Genomic DNA, 25,199 nt, shown 5'->3' on the forward strand with positions numbered 1-25,199 from the left:
TGGGGCACTCTTAGCCCAGGACATTCGGAGGCAGTAGCCCCCCTCACACCGCCCCGTGCCCAGCGGGAGCCAGCTCTGCCCCGCTCTCCCCAGGCAGCTCCTGCCAAGATGCTGCTCCCTGCCTGGCCCGTGTTTGCTGGTCCCTCCCTTCTGGATCGATCCCCATTTCCTCTCGTAACACCAGGTCGCCTCCAGGGCTGTGGTCAGGCCACAGGTGGCCAGAGGCACTAACGCCGCCACCCGCTGGGCTCCGCCTGCTTTGTGGTTGGGACTTGCAAAGTAGCCAAAGGAGAGTGTGGGCTCAGGCAGTGGTGACTTCCAGGGCAGGCGCGATGGGTGCTCGCTGCGCACCCCAGGGTGACAGGAACCCACAAGGGTCCCATGGGGTGTCTGCTGCCCCCGACCGGCCTGGGCTGGAGAGGCTTCCTTGGCTCTGAGAGATAGCAATGAGCCCTGCCTCAGTTTCCCCATCTTTGCCATGCAGGTAGTTGTGGGGAACAGTTAGTTACTGTCCATAAAATGCTTTGAAAATGAAAAGACTCCCTCTGTTGTGTTATTATTATTAATAATAATATCCTCCAGGCTTTATCACTGAAACTGCTGCTGGAGATGGAATTTTTTTATAGCCACAAATGGTTGAGCTTGATTTATGGAGCTGTAGTTTATATGGGTGAAATTATTATAAACACAATTGGTTTATTTACTGCCGCACTAAAGCAGACGGCAGCAATTACCAGTGCAATATCGCCATCTCCACTGCAGGCCCCAGCTCCTTCCACACCAGCGTAAAGCACCCGGAGCTGGGGGCTGCTGCTGATGGGAGACCTCCTGCCCCGAGCACCCTGGCAGACCCCTGCAAGGGGCCCTGTAAGTCTCTCCTGCGTCAGAAAGGAACCCCTTGATGGCTTTTTTGGGCAACAAGCTGGGCGGACTCGGCACCCAATGGTGGTGGTGCTGATGGCAGGGAGCGCATTCGATCCACCTGATGGGAGACACCAGGACAGGAGGGTTTCAAAGACCCCCAGACCAGGCAGAAGCAGAGCTGGCCTGTGGCACAGTGAAGGTGAGACCTTCGCTGTCCCCTCAGAGGAACCCTGCTGACCCAGCCCTTGCAGAGGTGCCCCGTGGCTTGCTGGCCTGTTTGGGACTGCTCCGTCCTGCGGTGTGCCTGAAAATTGTTCCAAACAAGCAAATAGGAAACCATAGCACCACCGATGAGACCAGGAAACATGTTTGTGTGGAAATAACCCTATTAGTTTAAAAAAACGCAATATGCAAAAGCAAAAAAAAAAAAATCCCAATAGTCTGCAGTGGAGTGAATGCTGAATGTTCCCAGTAATGGCTTTAATTCCTGGAGGTTGCAGAGGGATTCATCTGGGACAGACATCAGCAATGGGGTAACTCAGGAAAACCCCCACAAAAAGGGCCAGCAGTTAGTGGGACTGGCATCCCCTGCCCCAGCCTTGTCCCCAGCTCCCGGCTGGACTGCTCCCACCGCTGCTCACATGGGTGGTGGGGTGGCGAGACCCCCAGGTGCTCACACCACCCCTGCAGGGCCTGATGCGTGGTGGCCCAGGACTGGGTGGCATCAGAACTTGTCCCCTCTTGAGGCTTCCTGGCCCTGGACAAACCTGAAGTGCAGCAAGAAACTGCCCAAGGGAGGAGGTGGCTTTGGCTGTTTTCATTTAAGAAGGGCTTGGTTTTGGGACAGCCTGGAAAGCCACCATTCCGGCACTTTGGGAGGAGTAGCCTCCCAAGCTCCCTCTGTAGCAAGACCAGGTTTGCAGGGAAAGCCACCAGCTCAGGCTGTATCAGGGCTCAGGCTGGCACCTCGACCCATGGGGCTGCACCCTGCTCCCCACGGGGTCCCCACCGCTTGTCCCCTGCCCCAAGCTCTGTATTTCTGACCCTGAGGGTGAAGCTGAAAGTGTCCCCAGTGCACGGCCAGGTTAAAGGCTGGGAGGGCAATAAGGAGCCCATGGTGCGATCTCTTTTTCCTACAAATGTACCCAGGACATTTTCCATCCCGTAAGTAAACACATGGACCAGTTGAGCAGAGGGAGATAGGATGCTGCCATCCCAGCCCAGAGCCCCATTCCCCCCCAGCCCTGCGCGCTGTGGCTGCTCCAGGAAAATCCTCCCCTCTGGGGCAGCAGTGACAGACGCCAAGTTGCTTTGGGACCCACGTGGCTTTAGCCCCTGGGAGAAGCCAAGGGTGCACACAGAAACAGTGTTGGAAAAGAAAAGAAAACAAAGAGCATAAAATGATCTGCGAGACTCCAATTCACTCTCAGGGGTGCAGAGGGCGCCTCTGCCACATACAGCACCGAGAATCATACAGAGCTGCAATATAGAGATCTTTCTATGTATATATTTATAGGTATGTATATATTTATAGTGCACTGCATTTAAAAGAGCCGGGCCTGCTTCTTCAGCTCGTTCCTCTTCCACAGGGCCAGGCGGTCGAACTCGGCGATGGTCATACCGAAGATCTGGTAGAACTCCTCCTGGGAGAGGTGGCGCTGGGGAGAGAGGGGATGCTGGGCCAGGGCTGGGGACCGTGGCCACCACCTGGGGCCAATGGCCACCACGTGGGCTGTGTGGTTGGGGAGGGCATGCGAGGGGGGCCGGCGGCATCCCCTGCCCAGCTGGGTGTGATGGGGTGCTGCAACCCCCATCAACGCTCACTAGGCAGAGTGGGAGCACCCAGATGCCTCATGCCTTGGGCACGGGAAACAGCTCTGCCCGGCCAGCACAGCAGCAGGACCACCGTGACAATGTGGTGGCACATGCATGCTCCTGGGGAGCTGTGAAGATGCTCCTCACACGTCCATGAGCCCCTCGCAGCCCCACACTGCCTGCCAGAGCTAAAGGGACAACCCATGGGACCGAGTCCCTCTGAGCCCCGAGGAGATTGTCCCTGGTGGAAAAGGCTCTCCTCACCTCTAACCGAGTCCTGTCCACATCTTTGGGCAGCTGGTTCCTCCCCCTTGTCTTCACCAGGAGCAGCTCATAGGGGTATATCTGCACGAGGACAGGAAGACCATGGGGTAGCTCCAGAGCCAGAAAAGGACAGTTAGGGCACACATGGCAATGAGACCTTGGGGGCGACCAGGACAAAGTCTTCCCCCGCCATGTTTAGCAGGTTTTGGGAGGCACAGCTGCCTCCAGCGCTTGGATGGGACAAGACAGAGGGGGTACTTGCTCTCAGGGTGACGCTAATCCACCTTAAGTCACCTCAGTGGCTCTGGAATAGCCTGCTCACTCTGCGAAACCAGGAGTGACCCAGGGACAAGCGTGAGTAGGGAACCACACGCACAATCACCCTTCTCTGTTCCTCACCCAGGAGACAACTGTGCTTGGCCAAGTGCTTGAGACCCTGGCAGGAGGGGAAGGACTCTGGTCCGAGCCCCACAGTCCTGGGACAGGGCTGTCAGCTGGGGGATGAAGGTAGGATATTGTGGGCATAGGACTAAGCTTCCTCCTGAAGGGCCTGGGGACACACAGACATGTCTCTGGGACTCCCTCTGGGTGGTACTCGCAGCTCCAGCTGCAGCTGCTCCTTGGAGCGGGAGCATCTTACCTTGTACTCTGTAGAGAGAGAGAAAAGACAGGAAAGACATGAGTCACGCTGACCCCTCCACTGCCAGGATCCTCCCCCGGGGCTGCAGGGACCCCCACCTCTCTCCCCTCTTCTCCCTCCAGCCTGAACCTCGTTATCCCCCTCTACTCTGCACTGGTGAGGCCACAACTGGAATACTGCATCCAGTTTTGGGCTCCCCAGTTCAAGAGGGACAGGGAACTGCTGGAGCGGGTCCAGCGTAGGGCAACTAAGATGATGGAGGGACTGGAGCACCTCCCTTATGAGGAAAGGCTGAGAGAGCTGGGACTCTTTAGCCTGGAGAAGAGAAGGCTGAGGGGAGACCTTATTATGGCATACAAGTATCTAAAGGGGGGCTGAAGGAGGATGTCGCCAGACTCTTTTCATTGGTTCCCAGTGACAGGACAAGGGGCAATGGGCACAAGTTGGAACATAGGAAGTTCTGTTCAAATACACGGAAAAACTTCTTTACAGTGAGGGTGACAGAGCACTGGAACAGGCTGCCCAGGGAGGGTGTGGAGTCCCCTTCTCTGGAGATTTTCAAGACCTGCCTGGATGCAGTTCTGAGTAATGTGTTCTGGGCAATCCTGCTTTAGCAGGGGAGTTGGACTAGATGATCTCTAGAGGTCCCTTCCAACTCTGAAGATTCTGTGATTCTGTGATCCAGAGCTGCCTGTGGTGGGGTAGGCAGCCCCACGGCATCTGGCTCCATGCCTACAGGGTCCCCTGCCCACGCTGCTTCCCAGCCCCGCAGCGCCTTACCTCGCATCCCCCAGTTGACTGCGTTCGTGCTGTCGTAGTGGAAAAGCTCGGCACTGGGAGGCTGCAGGTGGGACACAGGGAGAGAGGAGTGAGAGGGGACACCCTCCAGACACGCAGCACAGCACCTCCCATGGCCCCAGCAGGGAAGGGACCCACCCACCCCAAAGAAGGACCTACTCCCACACACGGCAGTGGGGAAACCGAGGCACGAGGCGGTGAAGTGACAAGCCCAGGTCACACGGAGGCAGTACCAGATCTCCCGATCCCCAACTGTCGCTGCCCCAGGGTACAAAGCAAAGCTCTAATCCTGGGAAGCAACACCAGAGTCCCTCTGAAATGTGCCTGGCAGGGTGTTCAGGCACCTCTGTCCTGCAGTGCCTGGACAAGGCACTTTGGTCCCCAATAAGGGTCATTTTGGATTGGCACAGACCAGCAGCGACAGCAGGGATGCAGAGAAGGGGGGAGCGGGACACCCTGGTCCTGAAAGGGGGCTTTGAGGAGTCTGAGGAGAACGATGAAGGGTGCAGAGACGCCTGGCAGCGGCAGAGCACAGGCAGGAGGCACTTACCCTGTGCAGCCCGTTCCTCCTGTAGGCAGGGAGGGACGCCGACTTGGAAATGAGGGGATCTGCAAACAAGCCACCAAGGTGCATAAGGGAAAAGGCAGAGGTGAGCCCCACACTCCAGGAGAGCACCCCTGGGCTAACCTACCCCTGTGCTCCCACATCCCTGCCCAGCTCCAAATTCACCCAGCTCTGTCTCTTTCCAGCTTCAACCCATTTCCAGCCTGGCTTCTTCCTGTGCTGAAATCCCTCTCCCCAGAATCCCTTTCCCACAGCAGCTCTCCTGCCTCACCCTTCAGCTCAACACAATCTCCTCTCAGTTTCTCTGACCCGTCCTCTCCTGGCACTGCCACCAGCTCTGCCCCGGTTCAGCTCCACCCTGGCCCAGCCTTTCAAGGGCTCCTTCTTCTCTTCCCTTCATTGCCCCCCCGGTCCCAGCATCTCCTCCAGCTCAGGCTCTGGACCTCACAGCCACGGGGGCTCAGGCTGTGGGCTCACACACTCACCGCTGTCAGCCAGGTAGTGTGTCCGGGGAGCTGCAAGGAGAGCAAAACTGGGTGTCAGGGAGGACTGAGTGCCCCACGCCACGCAGAGGTGCCCGTCTGCCAGCCCCACGGGTCCTCCTCGGGGGTCCCGGGAGCCCAGCGGGGCTGAGGGGATCCCTGAGCATCCCCGAATAGCCCCAGCTCCGTGAGGGCAGACGTGCCATGAGGGAGGAGAGCACGAGGCGGGCAGGGGTGTCTGTGCTGCCAGCCTCCCCAACGCTCCCGGGACCCCCTGCAGCCCCGAGGGGAGGGGGGCCAGGTGCCCTGGGTGCTGCATAGTGGCAGCACTGCAAGCAAGAACGGCAACCCTGGGGACAGCCAGCAGGTCTGGGGTGCCAAGAGATCCCAGATGTGCTGTTAATGAGGAGGTACACAGGCAGTGAGCCTAAACCAGTGCAGCTGTGCTGTGAGATTTCCAAGGGACCCTTCGACCACCTGGTGAGGCACTTCACCAGGCTGCCCAGACAGACTACGAACACCCACCGGGCGATGCCCCATCCCAGCCAGGGCACAGGGAACAGATAGAGTCCTCCAGAGAGGAAAAGAGCCTCCCAAGCCCAACTGCGGTGCCCAGCATTTCTCCCACCACCCCTTCCCAGTCCCCTTGTTCTTCCCTCTCCACCCCCTGCAAACTCCCGACAGGGGCTGGGGCCACTGACAGACGGACAGGGTTGTCCTTACAGCCGTTGAGGGAGCCCTCGTAGCCAGCCGTGTGCAGGGCTTCTCTGCTGCTGGCCGAGCTGCGCGGGGGCGTCCAGGGGTCTGTGTAGGAGTTGGACCGAGCCTTCATCTCTTCCCTCAGGATCAGCCTGCCGATGCCACTCTGGATCTGGGCAGGGAGGGAAAGCCACTTCACGTCCCACCTTTCCCTGCCCAGCCCTCCCTGACCGCTGGCACATCGTGGTAACGATGGCACGGCACCTCCTGGCATGGACTCGGCATCTCCTGTCTGCTCCCTTAACCCCAAGAACAAGGTGCCGGGGTGGGGTGCGCTCCCTCTCCTTCAGGCCCCGTGTTGCGGGTGGCCAAGGGGGAAGAGACAGCAGAGGGCAACAGGGATGGTGGTGGCCCCTTCTTGGGTGGCGCAGCTGGGCTGAGCCTCCTCCCCAAAGCCAACCACCATGGAGGCAGCTTGCTCCCGGCTGTCCCCTGCCAGGAAGGCAGGGAGATCACTCACCTTGTGCATGCCCCGGTCGTACCCGTCCTCCTCACCTCCCGACGAGAACCTCCGGGCCCGGGGGGCTGCAAGGAGACACGTGGAGGGGTCAGATGGGGATGAAGGTGGAGGCAGGTCGAGAGGAGACACTCCCCAGCTGCATGGGAACAGCTGAGTCCCAAGGACTGCTAGGATTTTGGGGTCGCTTTGGCAGGTATCTCGGCCCAACCCCAACTTTGGGTCCAGACCCAACTCAGGGGGGATTCCCTCCCAGGGAATGGCCGGGTTTGGGGGCAGGAATGGGTTTCCCCCAGCCTATTGCGCGGCTGTTACCTTTGGGGGAGCCTTGGAAGGACCAGTACTCCGACTCGGAGTGGTAGTACGGGTCCGGGGAGTAGGCAGGGCTGTACTTGGATGACTGTGCGATGTCTTCGCTGGTTTTGCTTTTCGTGGCTGCAGGGAGGTTGTCTGCGAAAGGATGAGGCAGAGCTGTAACAAGGACCCTGCCTCCCACCAGCAGGACTTGCAAAGATCCACCCCAGGACGAAGGCGAATCCTCTTCCCTCCCCTCTCCCCAGTGGCCCCCAGCAATTTATGTCCGGGACAGCACAGAGCAGAGCTGGGAATAATCCATTTTCAAACTGCTGACACCTCCTGGAGGCAAGGGTGCAGAGGCAGACAGTGGGGACAGTGACAGGCAGAGGGGCCGTTGGGAAGGGACCTGAACGGTTCAGAGCCCGGAGGACCACGATGAGCTCTGGCTCCTGCACGGCGCCCCAGCCCCAGTGCCACTAATCTCCCCGTGCCCCAGGCTGTCCCATCACCCAGGGGCTACGACTGCACAGGCGGGAGGGGACGCAGGAAGGCTCCGTTCTGGCAGGGGAAGGGCTCTCAGACGTTACAGCCAGGGGAAGGCGGCAGTGGGCTTTGCAGCGGGGGGAGCAGAGGGGTGACCCCGGCAGCTCCGGCTCTGGCACGGCCACACACAGAGCTCTGCACGGGCTGGGGACTGAGCCTCGGCAGCACACGTGAGAAACCCAAGGGTTCCTTCCCCCAGAGGCCAGGAGACCAAGGGCAGGCTGTGTGGCAGAGCCATCCCAGCACCCCAGGCGGGCGCAGGGGACCCTGCCAACAGCAGCTACTTACAGCAGTGGGTGCAGCCAGCAGCGGGGCGGTGGGAAAGGAGAGCCCAGGGAGAGAGAGGAGACACAGTTACTGCTCAGCAGAAGCTGCTGTCCCTCTACACACAGAAGCAAGCAGGGACAGTGCAAGCCAGCCCCGCTGGGAGGCACCAAACACCCCTGTGCCTCCCCACCCCAGCACCCCCCAGGTCTGTTTCACCCTGGAGCATCCTCCCAGGATGAGCTGTGATTTGGTTCCAGGGCTCCACACGAAACTGCAAATCACATTTTTCATCCCTTTCTGAGGCTGCTCTGCCTCCTAGCATCAGCAAACAACAGCCACCCTTGTCCCCTCTGCCACACCTCTATGGCCTCGCTCCCCCTCCCACAGCTATCTCTGTCCCCGGCGCCGCTGACAGCCTTCACCTCCATCCCTCACACCAGGGATGTGGTCCGAAGCTGCATTTTTCTCCCACTGAACCCTGCACTCTGCTGCCTGGAGGGGAAGCAGGAGCATCACCAAAGCCCAGCACCCCAGCATCTCCCCTTGCCACCTGCTCCCTCCTCCCACCCTGCCCCTAAACACAACTCACACAGCCCAAGCCCCGCACTGGTACCCTGCCCCGCTCCCCCCACACAGCAGAGCCCGGTGTGCGGCGGGCAGACCCTACCGTGTCGCTTATAGATGGGGGGTTTCCGGTAGATGTTACTCTCACCAGCAGCTGGTGGCAGAAGAAAGAAAGAAAGGGAAGAAAGAAGGAAAGAAGGGAGGAAGGGGAGGTCAGCGTGGGTGTGCTGAGAGCGGCCAGGACAGAGGTCCTGCAGGAGATGCTGTCCCCACACGTTTCCGTCACACAACCGCCTCTGGGTCCACACGTCCCATGGGAGCGCAGCACCAAGCCACGGCTCCGGGACGGGCAGCAGGAGCGTGGTCCGGGCGCTGCCCTCGGCAGCGGTGCGCGCGGAGGACATGCAGTGAGCGCCCCAGCGTCAGCATGCACCGCGGGGTGGCCGGCACAGCCAGGAACCACCAGCCACCCCTGCCAGCCGGCAGCAACGCACCACGGCTTGCGCTGGTGCAGGCTCTCAGGATGCCAGCGCCTGGCAGAACCACCTGCAATCTACCTGGGGTGAAACAACATCAGCCAAAGCCTCTTTCCGCAGCGGAGAGAGAAAAGAGCGAGCTGGGAGGGAAAGCGAGCTGGAGCCCGGTGCTGAGAGCTACAGCCCCCGCACAGGGGCCAGGCAGCGGAGCTGGCGGAGCAGGGAGGGGGCCATCCATAAACCACCGACTGTCAGCAGGAGGGCAAGGCAGGGCAGGCGGTGGGGCCAAACCCTGGCAGGGAGGGGATGGGAGCAAGGGACCATGGTGGGGAGCCTCTGGGTGTCCTCACGGTGCTGTCCCAGGGCATCAGCTACACACTGTGGAAGGTTCCAGGCTTTGGAGAAGGACAAGGGCAGTGGGAGATGCCTACAGCTGAGCAGGGTGGTCTGGGCTCTGGCACCACTGCACGTGCTGAAGGATGGATGGGCAGCTCTGCCTGCTTCCCTCCCCACTCTCCCCTTCTGCCCACTCCGTCCCCATCCCCGTGGGCTCTGTGTGGCTGGGAGTGGGTGGTGGCCCTTACCTGGTGGCCCCCTGCAATCCCTGCAGAAGGGGAGCAGGCATCTGGCAAGCCCAGAAGACTCTGGGGGGAGGGAGCAGCGGGCCCTAGGGGGAGTATAAAATAGTCATCTGTAGCGGATGGGTGCGGAAAGGCCTCCGGCAGACACGCTTCGGCTCGTGATCCTGGGAGGGGGGAGGCATGGGAGGGGGCAGGTTCTCTGCAGGGGACTCATCTTCGTGTTGGGGGGGTGGAGGAAGGTCAGGGAAGAGGAAGAAGAGGGATGTTGCAAGGATCAAGCAAACTCCAGGCGGCTCTGGGACGTCCAGGTGGTGATGGGGAGGGAGGAGGGTTCAAGCTGCAGGTCCTGTTTATGGATGGCCTTTACCAGGGGTAGATCCTGCTGCCAGCTGGCTCTAGGCAGGCGGCAGAGCTACGCATGCGACACAGGGGGGACGGCACATGCGGGCATGCCACAGACACGGCGCTTCCCCAGGGACCGGGGTGCTCCAGAGCCTACCTGGGATGTGGAAATGCTTGGGTGCTTGGTATGAGGTTGGAGTGGAGGACCTCACATCTAACTGGCTATAGTAGGGGGAGCTGCGCCCGCTCTCGGTGCCTACGCGGTGCCGAGCAGAAGCAGCCATAAGTGACCGAGAGAGAGAACAAGAGGCAGAAGAAAACGGGTGTTAAATGCAGCGGTGTTAGAAGAGCAGGTGGAGACCCACGTGGTGGGGGTGAGGGGGACGTGCACCAGTCCGTGGTCCAGGATGGGGCGTGATGGAGCAGGGGGAGGTTTCCCGCATCTCCTGAGGAAGGTGAGATGCAGAGGAATCCCCGTGTGCGGGTGCTGTTAGAGGGCAGCAGGCTGCCCCGCTGCCACGAGAGGAAAGCTGAGCGTGCTGCAGAGGCAAACAGTGACGGGCCCTTGGCAGTGCAGCGCAGGGATAGCTCAGGGAATGCGGGACCTCCGGACTTACTGACCTCGGATTATCCCAGTTGTTCCTTCCCGGCTCCGAAGGACAGGAAACACGGCACAGATACACTCTGCTTCCCCCCCAACACGCTCCAGGGTGTGCACACACGTGTGTGGGTGTGTAAGGATGCCCCCGTGCAGCACTGGCTGGGCACAAGCACTCTTGTGCACATCCCTCCCAGAGCTACCAAGCCAACTAAGGGGTCTTCACTGGACCTGGGGGTCACCTCCCTCCCCACCCCATCCTTCATGAGCCCCAGCTCAGGTCTGAGCCAGGACAAAGCCCACGTTGGCCTCTCCTCGCTGCTCGTGAGATGAGAGTCAGGGAACTGGAGGATGTGCACAGCAGAGTTGGTCACTGCCCCACAGCTCCTGCTGCTGTCAGCCCCCCACAGACCCTCCAGGCCTCCTGCCTGCTTGCCAGAGGAGGGACCACTGAGGTCCCCTGCGAGAAGCAGGGGACAGTTTGGTGATCCCCATTCCACCTGGGAGTCTGCTCTTAGCCCAGTCTGGGGTTGCAGCTGAAATCCTCACCTGAGCGGTAGAAATGGTGGGGGGACCTCGGGATGGTGGGGGACATGCCCTGGCGGCTGTAGGTGGGGGAGTCGATGTAGCCAGGGCTGGAAGCTCGCCTCTGCCGGGTGTCAAAGCTCTCGTAGATGTCCTGGGGACCGGGAAAGGTGTGCAGAGAAGCAGAGTTAGAGCTGGTGGGATGAGGGATGAGGCAGGTCAGTGCCTTGCCAGCCCTGTGGGGAGGTGTCCCGTGGCTGAGTGTCCCTGTGCTTGTGGCCGCCCAGGAGGGTGCATGCTCTGCGGTGTGACAGGCTGGGCAGCATGCGTGTCCTCTGTGGCTGGAGGGGGTCCCCAGGCTGCTCTGCCTCCCCACCACCAAAGCGCAGGCAGCGAAGCCCGAGGTTTGGGACCAGGTGATGGTGTCCAGCCAGAGGATTTCACCCTTTTCCCTGGAAACATCCCTTTCCCCTGAGCTTGTTCCCAATTTCGAGTGTCCCCCTCCACGGGGCAGAAGCCATACTCCGGGTCCGCTCTGCCAGGGAGGGCTCCACACTGCTCTCCCCGGGGCCTGAAGGACAGGACCCTCCTGGAGGTTCCCCCATCTCCCCCCACCCTGGAACAGCACCTGGGCAGGGGGACATTCCGCAGACCCCCAGTGGTCCCTGGGCAGAGGGACACCCTGCGGTGGCAGCAGGTGACAGACCCCTCGCTGCCCGCCGGGGGCATTACCTGTGAGTACGGGGAGAGGGTCCCCAGGGACTGGAGGCAGCAGGAGGCAAAGGGGGGAAGAGAGAGAGAGACAGCACACAGTTAAGGGGAGCAGTGAGAGATCGAGGTCCCACAGCAGCTCGTCCCACAGAGCTCCCATCACAGCTGCCAGGCAGCGAGGGGCACAGCCAGAGTGAAACCATGGCAGGACGCCCGTGGCTGGGAGGGCGGCTGGCGTGAGGATGGCACCTCCCGAATCGGCAGCCTGCGCCCCTCCTCGGAGACCTCAGTGGAGCCCCTCAACGCATGCAGCTGCAAGGGGGGAAGGCTGCTGCGGGGCCATGGCCATGCTGCCTGCACTGTCACTGGGTGAACTGGAGGGAGGCAGGCTTGTGAGAAGCCTTGGGACTGGAGATGTAAGAGACATTACTGCTGGCCATTACAGAGTCCTCTTCCAGGACCACCTCAGGTTCCCCCATCTCTGTGTGAGCTGCTCAGACCCTCTTCTTCCACAGACTTACTGAAATCATCCAGCCCAAGCCTGCCCTGGGGAAGAGCAGGGCAGGGGAGTCCCATGCCACATGCTGCCTGGGCATCATCTCATCACACGCTTGCACAAACGCACTGACCGAGCCCCCTCCCACCTCCACCCGACAGGGGCAGCCCTGCCGTGCTCCAGAGATGCCATGCCAGGGCTGGGTGGCCTGGGCCAGCCTTACTCCCCACTCCAGCTAACGGGGAGCAGAAACCTCGCGTGTAGGACGACTGGCTGCCAGGGCCAGGCTCTGGGCTGCGCCATTGGGCTGTCCTGCCAGCCGTCTGTCCCTCCAGCCTGAAGGGATGCACGCGTGCTGCCTGCCCTCCTCTCATGCAGTGGGCTGCGATGGGTGAGCTCCCTGAAATCTCGCTCCTGAGGGTGACATCTCCTCCCCCGCTGCACCGTCTGTCCCTGCACGTCGGGCTTGTGGCACAGCGTGGGCAGGGTGCGGCGATCAGCTAAGGTCGCTGGTTTCCTTCTTACCCTACAGCAGCAGCATCACAGGTTCCCTTCCAGCCCTCTTCCCAGTGACGGAGAGCCTCCAGGAGAGGTCTTACCCTGACTCCTGCCTCCCTGCAGCATTCCCACTGGAGCGAGCAAACCCGTATGCAATTTCCCCCACTGCCCCAGACTGGGGCCCAGCTCCCTGCACAGCCCAGCACCGGGCGTATCGAGGCTCAGTACCTCCCCATAGCTATATCTCTCCAGCGTCTCATCCGATGTATATCTGTGATAGGGCTCGTAGGAAATGAGGTCGGGACGCTGCACTTCATAGATGGCTTTAATCTTGGGAAGAGCTGCCAGGTCTTTGTAATTAAGGATCTCATTATCCACTTTAGCCTACGGAGAGGGAGAGACAGAGACAGGGAGACAGAAAGGAAGAGGAGGAGAGAAAGAAGGGGAGGCTGGAGCACACAGTGCGGAGCCGGCACAGAGCAGAGAGAGCCCACCGTCACACCAGCAGCAGAAGAGGTAAGAGGAGATGCCCAAGAGGCAGCAGCAGGAAGGGGCAGAGGAGCTGGGAGGGTAGGACTGTATCCCTCCAAGCGCTCCCGGTCCGTGCCAACAGCACTGCCAGCACAGCATGCTGCTGGGGCGAGGGGGCACGGCTTGTCCATGCTGTCCCCAAATGCTGTGCTCATCCCTGGGGGACACCTCACGCTGCACAGCAGCATTGGGAACTGTGGCTCCCTTCCCTGGGGCCGGTGCATTTGTCGTGCCCCACGCAGACGAAGGGCAGAGCTGTACTTACGCAGATGACACGGTTTGGGGAGCCGATGCTGGAACCAGGGGGCGAGATGGAGGTTTCTGACGTCCTTCTGTGCTGTGGAGGCAGAAAAGCAGAAGACAGGTGAGAGCACGGCAGGGAGGGACCCCTGAGCAGGCACAATGCAAGCAAATTGTTGGCTGTGGGGCTGAATTTCACTCAGGGTCCAGTTTCTCTGCCCCTTCATCCACTTGATGCCAGTGCCCATGGCTGTTGCAGGCTGTCCTGCCATCCAGCTTTGTGTCCTGGCCTCTCTTAGGGCCAGATCTGGAGTCTGGCAAGTGGCCCGGCAAGACCAGTGGGCAGCTGTGGCAGTGGCCAACCAGGCACAGAGAGAGAGAGAGCGAGCAACACCTCGAGGGGCTGGTGAGGGGACTGCTGTGCTGCAGTGTGGGCCGGTGCCAGCCAGGAGGCAGGTCCCCACTAACAGCCTCTGCCATGGCCACCCGTCATCCTCTGGGCAGCAGGGACGGAGCTCGTGCCAGCCTCCGGAAGCCACCCTGGGCTTGGGCATTGCCACAACAGTTCACCTCCAGCAGGGACTCAGGGACAACATCACCTGGGACGTGCCACCGCTCGGAGATGCCCCTCACCCTGCTGCCTACCTTTAGCTTCTTCTCCGCTCTGGCTGCCTGCTTGCAGATGGGGTGCCACACTTCGGAGCCTGCAAGGCAGCAAAGGGAAAGTGTTTCAGCTCTGCGCACAGCCCAGCCCTGCTGCTAGGGATCCTCCAGCTTCTCCTGCCGTGGGGGAGTCCCATCCTGTCCTTGCCGCCCCCAGCACCGACCTGCAGCCCGCGGTCCCCAGGGAGGACGTGTCAGTGCTCTCTCCAGCAGCAGCTGCATTGAGCAGCCAGTGCTATAGGAGTGCAGCCCCTGCGTGCTGGGGGGGCAGCTCCTGGGGGGGGACCCAAAGGAGCAGGAGGTAGGAACTGGAGTCTCTCCATGGGGAGCAGAGGAGAAGGGAGGCGGTGAGACCGAGACCCGAGGATGCAGAAGTGGGGTCACCTGCTGGGTCCCACTGGCTTTCCTGGGCGCTTTCTCCACTCCAGCGCGGCCACAGGCACGTGCTGACTGGGAAGGCAGGGCAGTGGGGACAAAACAGCTCTCAAGCACTAAGATGTAGTGACCAACGCTACTAGACTGGGACAGCAAACCCAGGTGTGGTTTTGGCCCAGCCCAAGCAGTGCTCAGCCAGGCAGCTCCTGCTGGTTAGACACTGGGTAACACCGAGCTCGGGGCACCCACAGTCCCCCACACCCTCCGGGATGGCACCAGCAAAGCCACCAAGCTTTGTCCAGCTGTGTCCTGGGACAGATGCTGAGCACGCTCATCCTGCTGCCCATGACAGGGCCTTGCTGGGACCCCGGCTCTCTCAGTGCACAATTCCCCCTTTGCCACTCACGGGATCGTTAGTGACTCAAGGCGACAGGCAAGCACAGGTTACTGAGAGAAAACAAACCCTCCCTCTGTATGGAAATAGTCCCTAAGGCAGCTCTAGGCAGGGATGAACTCCGTGCCAAAACCAAACCCAAACCACCCGGCTGTGCCAAGTGAAAGCCCTACTCCTCCGCTGCTGCTCGCAGCATAAACTGGATGGGGGGAGTTGGGGGCGGTGGGAAAAGGGTCCTGGACCACCTCCCCTGGGACTGGGAGAGCAGGGAGCACGTCACCCTGTACCCACCCCAGCCTCTATTCGCTGGGCGCAGGCCAGGGACACATCCAGGCATGCCCGGCAGCACCCCCCAGCTGCGCAGGGAGCCTCGCAGGGAGCAAAAAGCTACCGTTGAGGAACAAAGTCTCCTCCAGCTCAGTGGCATGGAAGGTTTCATGGAAATAAGTGATTGCTTCGCGGCCCAGGAAGAGCGCAGGGGCTGGGGAGCAGCGAGGGGTCTCTGGCATTGCGGGTGGGCACCGGGTCTCTGCTGCACAGAGACACCCTTTTGGCACTGATCGCCATGAGGACCCAAACGGCCCCACAGCCATCACACCTCTGGGCAGCCATAGACGGCTGGTCCACACCCCGACACGGGGCAGGGGAGTCCTTCCTCGCCGCAGCAGTATCCCTACCTGTGAGGTACATCTCCTCTCCTTCCGTGAACATCTGGTGGCAGCGGACACATCTGGCACAGGTGGGGTGGTAGTGCTTCCCTCCTGCCTGCAAGGGCGAGCAGAGAAGAGGGGTCCCTGAGCAAGGCAGGACATGGTGACCTGCTCACAACCCTGAGGGCGAGCGGCCCCAGCATGACTCACTGCTGCAGACAATGACAAGGTGAGTGGGGAAAAACTGCTCAGGGTGGCCTTGGAGACCACCACAACACACGGAGGAAACCAGGGACCACTTCATCACTAATGCTTCTGACTTGCTGTATTAAAAGTCAGACTGGGAGCCTTCTGCTCCCCTCGAACTGTCCAACACACAGGAAAGCAGAGACGGGAGGTCCCAAACCCCCAAGGAAGGTACCCCTACAAACCTCATCCCTAATAAATTGTCCTTGGATTCTGGAAATAACTGAGACCCTCAGCCAAACAGCCATGCTTTGCACCAGCTCCTTCCCTTTACAGAGCTTTGAGGAGAAAACAGCAAACTTGGCCTAGGATGTCGCAGCAAGGAAGCAATAAAGGGAAAAGACGGGTCCCAAAGATAAACCTCATAAAGCGTAGGCTCCTCTTGCTGTCAGATCCTCCCTGGCCACCATTGACAGCCCTTCTCCTGCTCCCTCAAGAAACTTTTCTCCTTCTGTGGAGCCATGCCCAAACTTTGGCACTAGTGACGTGCTATTCCCCAGCTGAGCGGGAGCTGGCCTGCTCCCTTTGCTCTTTGACAGGGATAATAGCTTTAATTGGTAGCTTGTTGCCACTCAAAGTGTCTGCTAGCATTTCAATTACAGGTTCATTTTCTGGGCTGGGACCTGGGAGGCAGGAGCTGGCTCAGGGCAGGAGGAATCCAGGCTGCACTGTTAGAACTCGACCCCAAAGGACATTTTACTCCCATAATAATCCAAGAGAAGAGGAAGGATAATTTAAGGTGGCAGAAGGAAGACGAGGCTCTGGCTGACAAAGGGGAGGGTTATGACAGAGGAGGATCAACAGGAAAATCTGCTGTTGAGGATAACTGAGAACCTGCCAGGTGATGACTGCCCATAAAAATCAACCTGGAACTCCATGTCCTTGGGGCGCAGACGGCAACCAGTCGCTTTTTCTCCTCCAGTTTATGCCAAAAATGAGTGGAAGGTTTTAGGGCAGGCAGGGGAGATGAGTGGGAGAGTTTGGACCCCTCTTGCTCATTGCAGCGCGCCTCAGCCCAGGGAGGGGACAGCCCTGCACCCCCGTGCCAGCTGGCAGCAGCCCAACCTGCTTCTGGGCTGGCCCAAGTGAGCCCACAACCTAAATATGCCCCATTCACACCCAAAAGCTTGATAACAGGGCCAGAGAGTCACCGGTGGGAGGGCTGCAGAGACAGACCTGCTGCAGAGGAGCAAGGAAGAGCTGGCCCCAGTCCCCCAGGAGGGATGGGAGAGGTCCCTGTGGGAGCCCCAGCAAGCAGCCACCTTGAGCCCTAGCCCAGCCATAGTGCCCCACGGCGCCGTCCTGCCACGGCAGAGGCTCCCTAAGGATGGCCAGTGCCTCCTGCTCTGCTGGAGCCCCTGGGCACAGAGCCCTGCGTGGGCACAGCACCGTGCCAGCACCCGTCTGCGGCAGGCACGCCGAGCCGCATCAGTTGGAGGAGACGGACATAAACACAGGGAAAAGAGATGAAAAATAACCCAGTGAAAGCCCAGCTCCTAAGTACCTCAGGCCAGTGTGCCCGCAGTTCCCATCGCTTGTATTTCCAGCTGGCTAGAGACAGCTAATGCAGGGGACATGAGGCCCTGATGACTGGTGTGCCGCCTCCCCCCATCCCTCTCTGAATCTGGGATGGTTTGATGCTCTTGGACCCTCCTAGTTCCCCCAAAGCCTTGCTGTGCTGACAGTAAGGAAAAAAACCCAAAACCCCACATCTTTTCCTTTCCTATCTAGACTATATGGGCTGTACCAGAGGTCAGACCACGTCAAAAGGGGATGCTTTGCAGATCAGGGTGTGGATGTGGAGGGAGGCTGGCTGCTCCACCAGCCCAGTCCCACCTTCTCCAAAAACCACCCAACATCTCAACACCCACCACTCTCTTAAGGACCAACTCTCCAAAACACGCGCAAACCTTGTTCCTTTTATATTGCTTAATATTACAGCTCGTAAAAGGCTGGTAGAGGCTGCAAGGGAAGAGATCTGCTTGTTATCACTTGTGGTCCCTTAAAGACTCATTAATCATCCAAGCCTGGTCGCACAGCTCGGAGTGGTTGGGAAAGCCCGGAGGCTGCTGGGATAGCATGAGAAGGCTCCTTAAGGCTTAAAATTATTTAAAGGCGCCCGTTCCATTTTGCGCTCTGCTGGAGAAGACAATTAAAGTCTCTGTTTTTACAGGAGATGGTTCAATAGCACAAGCAGGCATGCACCCAGGGAGGGTGCGCTCAGCCCTGGCTGGGGGTGGGGGGGGCGAGGGGGTGCCTGCAGCACCCACGGGCTCCATGGCGATCCCCCTGATCCCCCAGCACAGCCCCCTGGCACACAAGCCTGATGCTCCTCTGGGCTCTGTGATGGCACCTGCGAGGAGGTGGCACCTTGGTTCTGCCCACAGGGACCTTCTGGAGCTGAGGCACATTGCTTCGGGCTCATTAAGAGTCCCAGGGCTCCCTGGTCTGAGCGCAGGTGGGGCAGGAAAGGTGCTAAAGCAAGATGATGGCCATTCAGAGCATCTCATGGGATTCAGCCAGCCTCTTCTCACATCCCACCAGCGTTGGCCAGCCACTCCAGACAGGGAGAGACGACGCTGCGAGCAGAGCCTGGGATGGAAGGCACAGGGAAGAGGCAGAGGACAAAGCTGGAGGGAACGTAGAACTAACGCTGGGAGAACCACCAGCAGAGATAGAGGCAAGGGAGAGCGGGGAAGGCTGCCTCCTTGCCACCGCCCAGGGCTGCCTCCAGCTTGCAGGCAGGCTGCCACCACCCGCAGCCTGTCATGCCCTGCAGAGCTGCGCTCTGTCCGTCCCATCAGACAGGCAGCAGCAGGAACATCCTATGCTCATCCTGACTCCACTGTGGTTGCACCAAGTGACGAAAACCCCGAGAGTGGTGCAGCGAGGAGGCAGCGGTGCCTGAGGGTGCCAGCCAGGCTGGCAGCACAGCCTCCGAGCTCAGGGCAGGGGTGCCAGGTCCTCTCTGGCTCCTCTCACCCGCCCTCATACACTGGACATCCCATACCATCCATTGCCCAGCCTGCTCGCCCTGCTGGGGTGGCTGAGGATGCTCTGTCCTGGCATGGGGTTATCAGGGACCAGACTGCCCAGGGAAGCAGCTGCAGGGATTCAACCTCCGGAGACCCCCTGTGGCTTCACCCTGCTCTGCTCAGATGTTTGCTAATCAAGTGGCCCCACGATGGGCAGCCAGCCCACAGCAGCCGCTACAGTGCTGAGCTCATGCTCACCACAGCCAGTGTTGGGATTGCTGCCGAAGCCTGGAGTCAGCAAAAAGCCTTCCCAGGCAGAGGCAGCTCCCTGAAGAGGGGGAAGATGCTGGAGGGCTTCTGGCACCCAGCTCCAGCTTTGTGAGAGGTGCCCTGGCCAGGCTGGGTGCTTTCAGGCCAGCCCAGCTGGCAGGACCAGAGGGGGTGACCACTTCTTGGTAGTCTGTGAGTGAAACAGGCTGGAGATGTCCCGGAACAGCTCTCGACAGGCTGGAGACCTACACAGCCACCACCACTCCAGGCCCAGCACCCACAGTCTGGCTCACTGTGGAGCCACAGTACCTCTGATTTTGGGACAAAACTTCCTATCACTGCTGTCTGGAGATAAGCAGGGGTGTGGGTGCCAACGCCACCCACATCTTCCCTTCCCATGAAGGGAAGGTCTCAGGAGTGACTGAGAACACTTTCAGCATTGCTCTGTTTCTACACCGCCACAGCCCAGCCCCACGGCATCAGCAGGGGGTCTAAAAACCACAACAGGTTTAATTCTGATATCTTTCTCTCTGCCTCCTGAGCCTTTAGTTTGCCCTCAGACCAGATTTTCTGGCTTTTTCTTTTCCCCAGCAAATGTTGGGGCAGAAACAGAAAGCATGACAGGACACCTCACCTCCAGGAGCAGGGACCACAGGAAGGACCTGACTGTCTGGCTGACAGAAGGACCAGCCCTGACGGACCTCTCTGTCCCTCCCCAGCAGCAAACCCTGCTCCCTCCACCCCTCCCACCGGTGCAGCTCCACCATCACCCAAAACATCCTCCATGGCCACCTGCATCCATGCCTTGCTGTGGGATGCCCGTGGGATCCCTACATCCCTGGGTGGCTCTGCCAGAGCAGCTTCTGCTGGCCAGCAAGGTGATGAGCAAAGCTCCCTCTGGATTTGGCCCAGGGCAGGGGACCCCCTGCTCAGGTGGCTGCCCTGCGAAGGGGTGTGCTGCCCGTGGGCAGGGTGCTGCAGCCCCTTGTCTGGGCTCCTCTGCAGCGGGCAGCCGCGTGCTGGATGTGTTTCCAAGGCAACAGGCAGGCTGCCTGCACAGGGATGCACTCGGAAGGTAGGCTGGGGTGAGAATGGTGGGGACACTCCTGAGCCAGGCACGGCAGGAGCTGGTTAAGGCTAGTGTCCCCACATCTTGGGCTCCAGACATGTCCCTGCACACCCAGGCCACCGCGCATTCTGGCTGCTTCTGGAGCTCCAGTACCCAAGCCACCTCTCCAAAGGTCTGCAGCATGGTGGTGCTCCTTCCCCCACTCCCACCTTCCAGAGAAGGTGGTCAGACTGTGTCCACACACCACCCCAGCAAGAGCCATGGCCCCGAGAGACCAAGGGCAGCATGACATGGGTGAGGGATGATGAAACTCCCACACCTCCCCAAGGCATGCAGCTCTGGGCAGGACGCACGCGGTCTCTATTACAGACCAGGACGGGGTGGCCATGGCCCCGGGACTCACCTCCAGGACCCTGCCGCTGATGTACCGGTCACAGGTCTCACACTTGATGCCGAACTGGGCATGGTAGTCAGACTCGCAGTACGGGATGCCATCCCTTCGGGAGAGGAAGGAGAAGGGGGTGAGTGGCGAGAGACCCGGGCTGGGCACCCCCTCTCTGCAGCCCCAGCCCCGGGGGGCACAGCCTGGCAATGGCAGGCACGGCCAAGCTTGCCGCCGGCACGGTGGCACTCACTTGCTGATGTACTCGCCGGTGAGGATGATCCCGCACGTTTGGCACTTGAAGCAGCTGACGTGCCACTGCTTCTCCAGGGCCAGGAGGGATTGGCCTTGCTTGATCTCCTCCTTGCAGCCTGCGCAGTCTGGGGGGCACAGAACGGGGTGGGGGGTGTGGGACCACTGCAGCTCCCCATCGAAGGGCTCGGCAGCGTGGCAGGAATGCCCACATCTGCAGCCGCACGCCGAGGGACCCTGGTTGTTTAACCTGGTGCACCCCTCGCACCCCGAGAAAAGCCCTGCCCCAGAGAACCCCCTTTTCTAGAGGATGCTGCTGTTATAAACACCCTGCTCCTGAGACCGCTCCAGGGGCAGCCCCTTGGGGATCATTTCTTTATGGAGAATCTGCCACCTGGAGAATGTCTTTATGGAGAATCTGCCGCCTCTGCTTGTTCCCAGCAAAGGAGCCAGGAGGACAGTCTCCTGCTGGAGCTGGGACCTCTGAGGCGCTGCTGGCACCCAGCCACCCTGACCGAGCACCGGCCGTGGCACAGAGCCGGGTCTCCCTGCCGGGCGGCGAGCTTGCGCCAGGGCGAGTGCATGGCCACTGCTGCCCTGGCAGATCCCTGGGGGCTCCCCTCCGGGGCGGGAGCGGTGGGAAGTGTTGGGCAGCCAGCGCAGCAGAGGAAGGGCTGTGCTCTCCGGCAGCCGCGTCCGGCCCCGCTGCGGTATTTACGAGACTCCCTTCCTTCCCCACTTCCCCTGGCTCCCGTCAAGGCTGGGAGCAGGAAGCACATGGGCCTCGGACCCCTGACCTTGACTCCTCCTCATCCTCTTCTCCCCCTGGGCAGCAGGTTTGCCCGGATGGGGTTTCTCCTTAACCCCCTCCCTGCCGCAGGACCAAGGAGGAGCAGCAGCGCGGCACAGGCAGCCCGAGCAAGCTTTTCCACCCTGCTCATCCCCGGACAGCTTTGCACCACGTCCCTGCCCACTGGACAAAGCTTGAGGGAGGAGGATTTTTGACTCCTGGCAAAAAGCAGGCTGGCCAGCTGGGCTGAGCCGGGATCCATTCCCTCTCTCACACAGGTCCTGCTGGTTTTTGAGATGCTCACAGGGCTGGGGCCGCAGGGAGAGGCTCAACGTCCTTCTTCCAGGGATGTCCTCCCTGCAGAGGACTCCAGCTGGCAAACCTCCTCTGCCATCCCTTCTGGGAGGCCCTGCCAGGGCCACCTGGGCAGCAAGGGGCACACGCAGGCAGCAGGCCACATCTGGCTGTTGCCTGCAGCTGCCTGTGAATAAAGCATGGTGCCCTCGGGTGACCCTGCGCTGCAGGCTCCGGAGGAGAGCCAGGGAAGGGGATGGGAAGGGAGAGGAAGGCAGGCGAGAGGCAGCGTGTGGCTGCCCTTCCCCTGCCTGCTGCCCCAGACCTGCTGTGGGAGACAGCGGGGTGCTGTCTGCTGGCCACAGCCTGCTCTGGGCCGCTCGGGGTGCCCACGGAGGAAGATGGGGGAAGCCCCGTCCTCTGGCTGGGGCTCATTCAAACCCCACCACATCTCCAAACTGCGTTGAGGCCACGGTGAGAGCTGGGGGAAGACAGCTTGGGGTGGCTCCCAGGGACCCATCAGCAATCAGTAACTCAATCCAAACAGCCACCACAGTGACCAGGTAACAAGGATCACGGGTGACACCACAGTCCTGGGTCCAGCCCTGGCTGCAGGACTTGGCCCCAGGCACTGATGCTCCAGGGCTTGCTGAGCCGCAGCAGCCAGGGCCCCCACCTGGTCCCCCCACGGCTCAGACTGCTGACATGGCAGGGCTGGGCACCACGGTGTGGCACAGCTCCCGGCTGTCCCTGCCCTCTGCCCACACACTGTGCCGAGGCGGCTCCCCGGGGACTGACAGCAGCAAACATGGGGCACACGGGAGACTGCAGCACGGACGTTAACACTGCAGCCCCCTCGCCCCAGACACGGGCTGAAGCGAACCCCCCGTGCAGCAGCTCCATGCTGCAGGGATGCCCTGCCAGCACCCACAGGATGCTTCAGCGTGGGGCTGAAAGCCACCGGCAAGGAAAGGCTGGGAGAGGACAAATCCCCATGAGAGGGGAATGGCATGAAGAGAGGAACAACCTGGTGTCAAAACCAAGGCCAAATCCACCCAAAAGAGCTTGTCCATTGTTCTTGATAACTTTTAGCTTAGGTTCGCCAGCACAAGGGGTTGAGTATAAAGCAGCTCATAGAGGCAGCGAGTAACAGCAGCGTCGGGGCAAGCAGTCCCGGGACTGGCACTCGGACAGAGACCTTGGTGCAGCTGGACACAAAGCAACATTTGGGAACCGCCTCAGAGCAAACTCAGCTCCAAAACCTTCCCGCTGCCCCAGACAGTGCCGGCCTGGGTGGCGGCACCCGCCCAGGTCACCAACAGGCCAAGGGAGTTTCCGAAACCAGCGGTGACCTGCAATCCTGGGTGGAGCTGCGGGAATACCCTGTTCCTCCTCCGAAACCTCCACAAACACCCATGGCTCCATGCAGTGCTGCACGCTGGCCCCAAAGGCCGTCCTGTCACCGCCCACCACACGCATACACACACACACGGTCCCTCCCCTTGCAGCCACCACGTAACACGACAGCAGTCAACTTACGGCTGGGCCCGTGGATCTTGATGGGTTTGGTGCTGATGAGAGAGTGGGAGCAGTTTTGGCAAACACAGTCCTTCCCGCTGAACGTGACCTTGTCTCCGATGGGGAATGGCTTCCTGTGGCCAAGGAGAGGTGGAGAGGTGTGAGCCGCTCGCTCCCCACCATGCAGTGCTTGGGGCTGCCCTGGGGCTCCAGCAGGACTCATGGTGCTGGGGAGCAGAGGGGCTCCAGGCAAGGGCTACAAGGGGAGGCAGAGAATGTGCACATGTATTGGGGCAGGAAGACCAAAGCAGGCATTAAGGCAGGTCTCCAGGCTGCAAAGGGAAGGGTCGGAGCTATTTCATTGCCTCCCAAGGGTTTCCACTAAGGAAGTGCAGAGGAGGTGGCTGCTGCAGTGCTGAGCGGGGAACGAGGGGCTGGGGGTTAACGAACAGTCCTCTACCTGGAGCACAACCAAGGGCTGCACAGGGCTTCTGCAGGGGGGTCACGCACCATTGATGATGGCTTCAGCTCACCTGCAGGTGCTGCAGACAAAGCACTTGGGGTGGTAGGTCCTCCCCAGGGCAGAGATGACCTCTCCGGTGATGAAGTCCCCGCAGCTGTCGCAGCGGGTCCCGTAGAGCTGCTGGTAGTCGTGGGTGCAGATGTACTCCTGGTTCTTAAAGAAGAAGCCCGACTGGGCCAGGTCGCAGCCGCACACTGCAGGGGGAGGACACGCACTCGTCAAAGGGGCAGCGGGCAGGTGCAGCCCCGGGGCCAGCTGGGATCTCCCAGCCCACCTCTGCTGCCCCTCCAGCAGCAGTCCCAGGGCACCCATGAAGACCCAACTTTCTGCAGGTATCTCGGAGGGTTTCCCTTCCCACCGGACACGCTGGGGCCTTCCCCCAGCACCACAAGATGTCAGTGTTGGGCTGTGGTGGGTGCAGGATGGGGCTGCCCAGACGGCCGGGGCTGGGCATTCCCAGAGGAAAACCTGGCACTGGGAAAGGAACCCCTGCAGCCCCTACTCATCACGCATAAACCATGCCCAGGAGGGTCTGTAGCAGCCCGTCCTGGACCCACAGCACTTGGATGGGGCTCAGTTCCTCTATTTGACACTCACATGGTGTCAGGAAGTCAAGAACAAGACTGGAAGGAGTTGGGCATGCCCTAGGGACAGCTGGGGAGAGGTCTCCTCTACACCCTGGGGCATAGCCTTCTCTATGATGAGCCATCTGCAATCCCTGGCCTGGACAATGAGGCCGTGCCTTAATGGGAACAGGTCCTGGGACACCCTGGGTTTGGTGTTCTCACTGCTTCTTTTTCCATAGGTGTCCAGCCCAACATCGCTTCCTTCCCTGCTGTGGGAACCGTGGGTGGTGCACAGCCCATCAGAATAATCCAAGGAGACGTAGCAAGCCCTGGCCCTCAGTGTCATTTCCCTCCTACGTCTTCTCCATCCAGAGAGACCTTGAGAGCACCAGATCCTCTTGGCACCTCAGGAGCAGCACAGGGACCAGGTCCTAGGGCCTCTGCATGATGCCCATCACCTGTCCTGCAAGGTGATGGGGTGGAGGGGAGAACTACAGAGCAACTGAGGACCCACTGACACAGCCCCTCTTGGTCTCTGCTTTACCCTTTGTCCCCACGCACCCCTCTGTCCTGTCCTTGCACATCTCACCTGTGCCCATGGTGGCACAGCAGCCACCCTCCCAGGGCACAGCTGGACCCGCCGGCTGCAGGGCCCACAGGGCAGAGATGCAGCTCCTCTCCCGCAGAGCATCCCCTGGATGCTGCTCCCTGGAGCTGTGGGCAGACAGCCGGGGGGTACAGGGCCAGCACGCCCTGCTCTCCAAAACAGCCCGCCAGCCTTTCCTCATCAGCGATGAGGGACAGGCCACCTGCTCTGGGACAGTATCAGGAAGCAGAAGCAAGAAAAACCGTGGCAGGTCTGGGCCCCGTTTGCCATGGGACCCGGAGCACATCCCCAGTCGTGCTGGCACGGGAGGCG

The 25,199-nt window shown here is 60.6% G+C and overlaps 1 protein-coding gene across 12 annotated transcripts in view; it reads right to left on the reverse strand.

Annotated features, from left to right (window-relative positions):
• Positions 1 to 2,265: 2,265 nt before the first annotated feature.
• ABLIM3 (actin binding LIM protein family member 3) overlaps positions 2,266 to 25,199 on the reverse strand; it is a 56,385-nt gene continuing 33,451 nt past the window's right edge. For 3 of the 12 annotated variants that reach the window (XM_074603794.1, XM_074603793.1, XM_074603792.1), the window contains exons 3-22: positions 23,725 to 23,908; positions 23,213 to 23,325; positions 20,591 to 20,717; positions 20,359 to 20,452; positions 15,423 to 15,510; positions 13,959 to 14,017; positions 13,339 to 13,410; positions 12,771 to 12,926; positions 11,570 to 11,599; positions 10,862 to 10,991; positions 9,872 to 9,970; positions 8,419 to 8,469; positions 6,960 to 7,079; positions 6,648 to 6,712; positions 6,152 to 6,299; positions 5,432 to 5,461; positions 4,932 to 4,990; positions 4,359 to 4,424; positions 2,944 to 3,024; positions 2,266 to 2,522 (exon numbers count right to left, since the gene is read on the reverse strand). In XM_074603794.1, coding sequence (XP_074459895.1) covers positions 2,409 to 2,522; positions 2,944 to 3,024; positions 4,359 to 4,424; positions 4,932 to 4,990; positions 5,432 to 5,461; positions 6,152 to 6,299; positions 6,648 to 6,712; positions 6,960 to 7,079; positions 8,419 to 8,469; positions 9,872 to 9,970; positions 10,862 to 10,991; positions 11,570 to 11,599; positions 12,771 to 12,926; positions 13,339 to 13,410; positions 13,959 to 14,017; positions 15,423 to 15,510; positions 20,359 to 20,452; positions 20,591 to 20,717; positions 23,213 to 23,325; positions 23,725 to 23,908 — 1,886 coding nt within the window. In that variant the 3' untranslated portion in view covers positions 2,266 to 2,408. Of the gene's footprint in view, positions 2,523 to 2,943; positions 3,025 to 4,358; positions 4,425 to 4,931; positions 4,991 to 5,431; positions 5,462 to 6,151; positions 6,300 to 6,647; positions 6,713 to 6,959; positions 7,095 to 8,418; positions 8,470 to 9,871; positions 9,971 to 10,861; positions 10,992 to 11,569; positions 11,600 to 12,770; positions 12,927 to 13,338; positions 13,411 to 13,958; positions 14,018 to 15,422; positions 15,511 to 20,358; positions 20,453 to 20,590; positions 20,718 to 23,212; positions 23,326 to 23,724; positions 23,909 to 25,199 lie in introns of all 12 variants that reach the window. The other 9 variants (XM_074603791.1, XM_074603790.1, XM_074603797.1 and 6 more) reach the window with 6 other exon arrangements.

Source organism: Larus michahellis, chromosome 11 (assembly GCF_964199755.1).
Source record: "Larus michahellis chromosome 11, bLarMic1.1, whole genome shotgun sequence".
Taxonomy (NCBI): Eukaryota; Metazoa; Chordata; class Aves; order Charadriiformes; family Laridae; genus Larus; species Larus michahellis.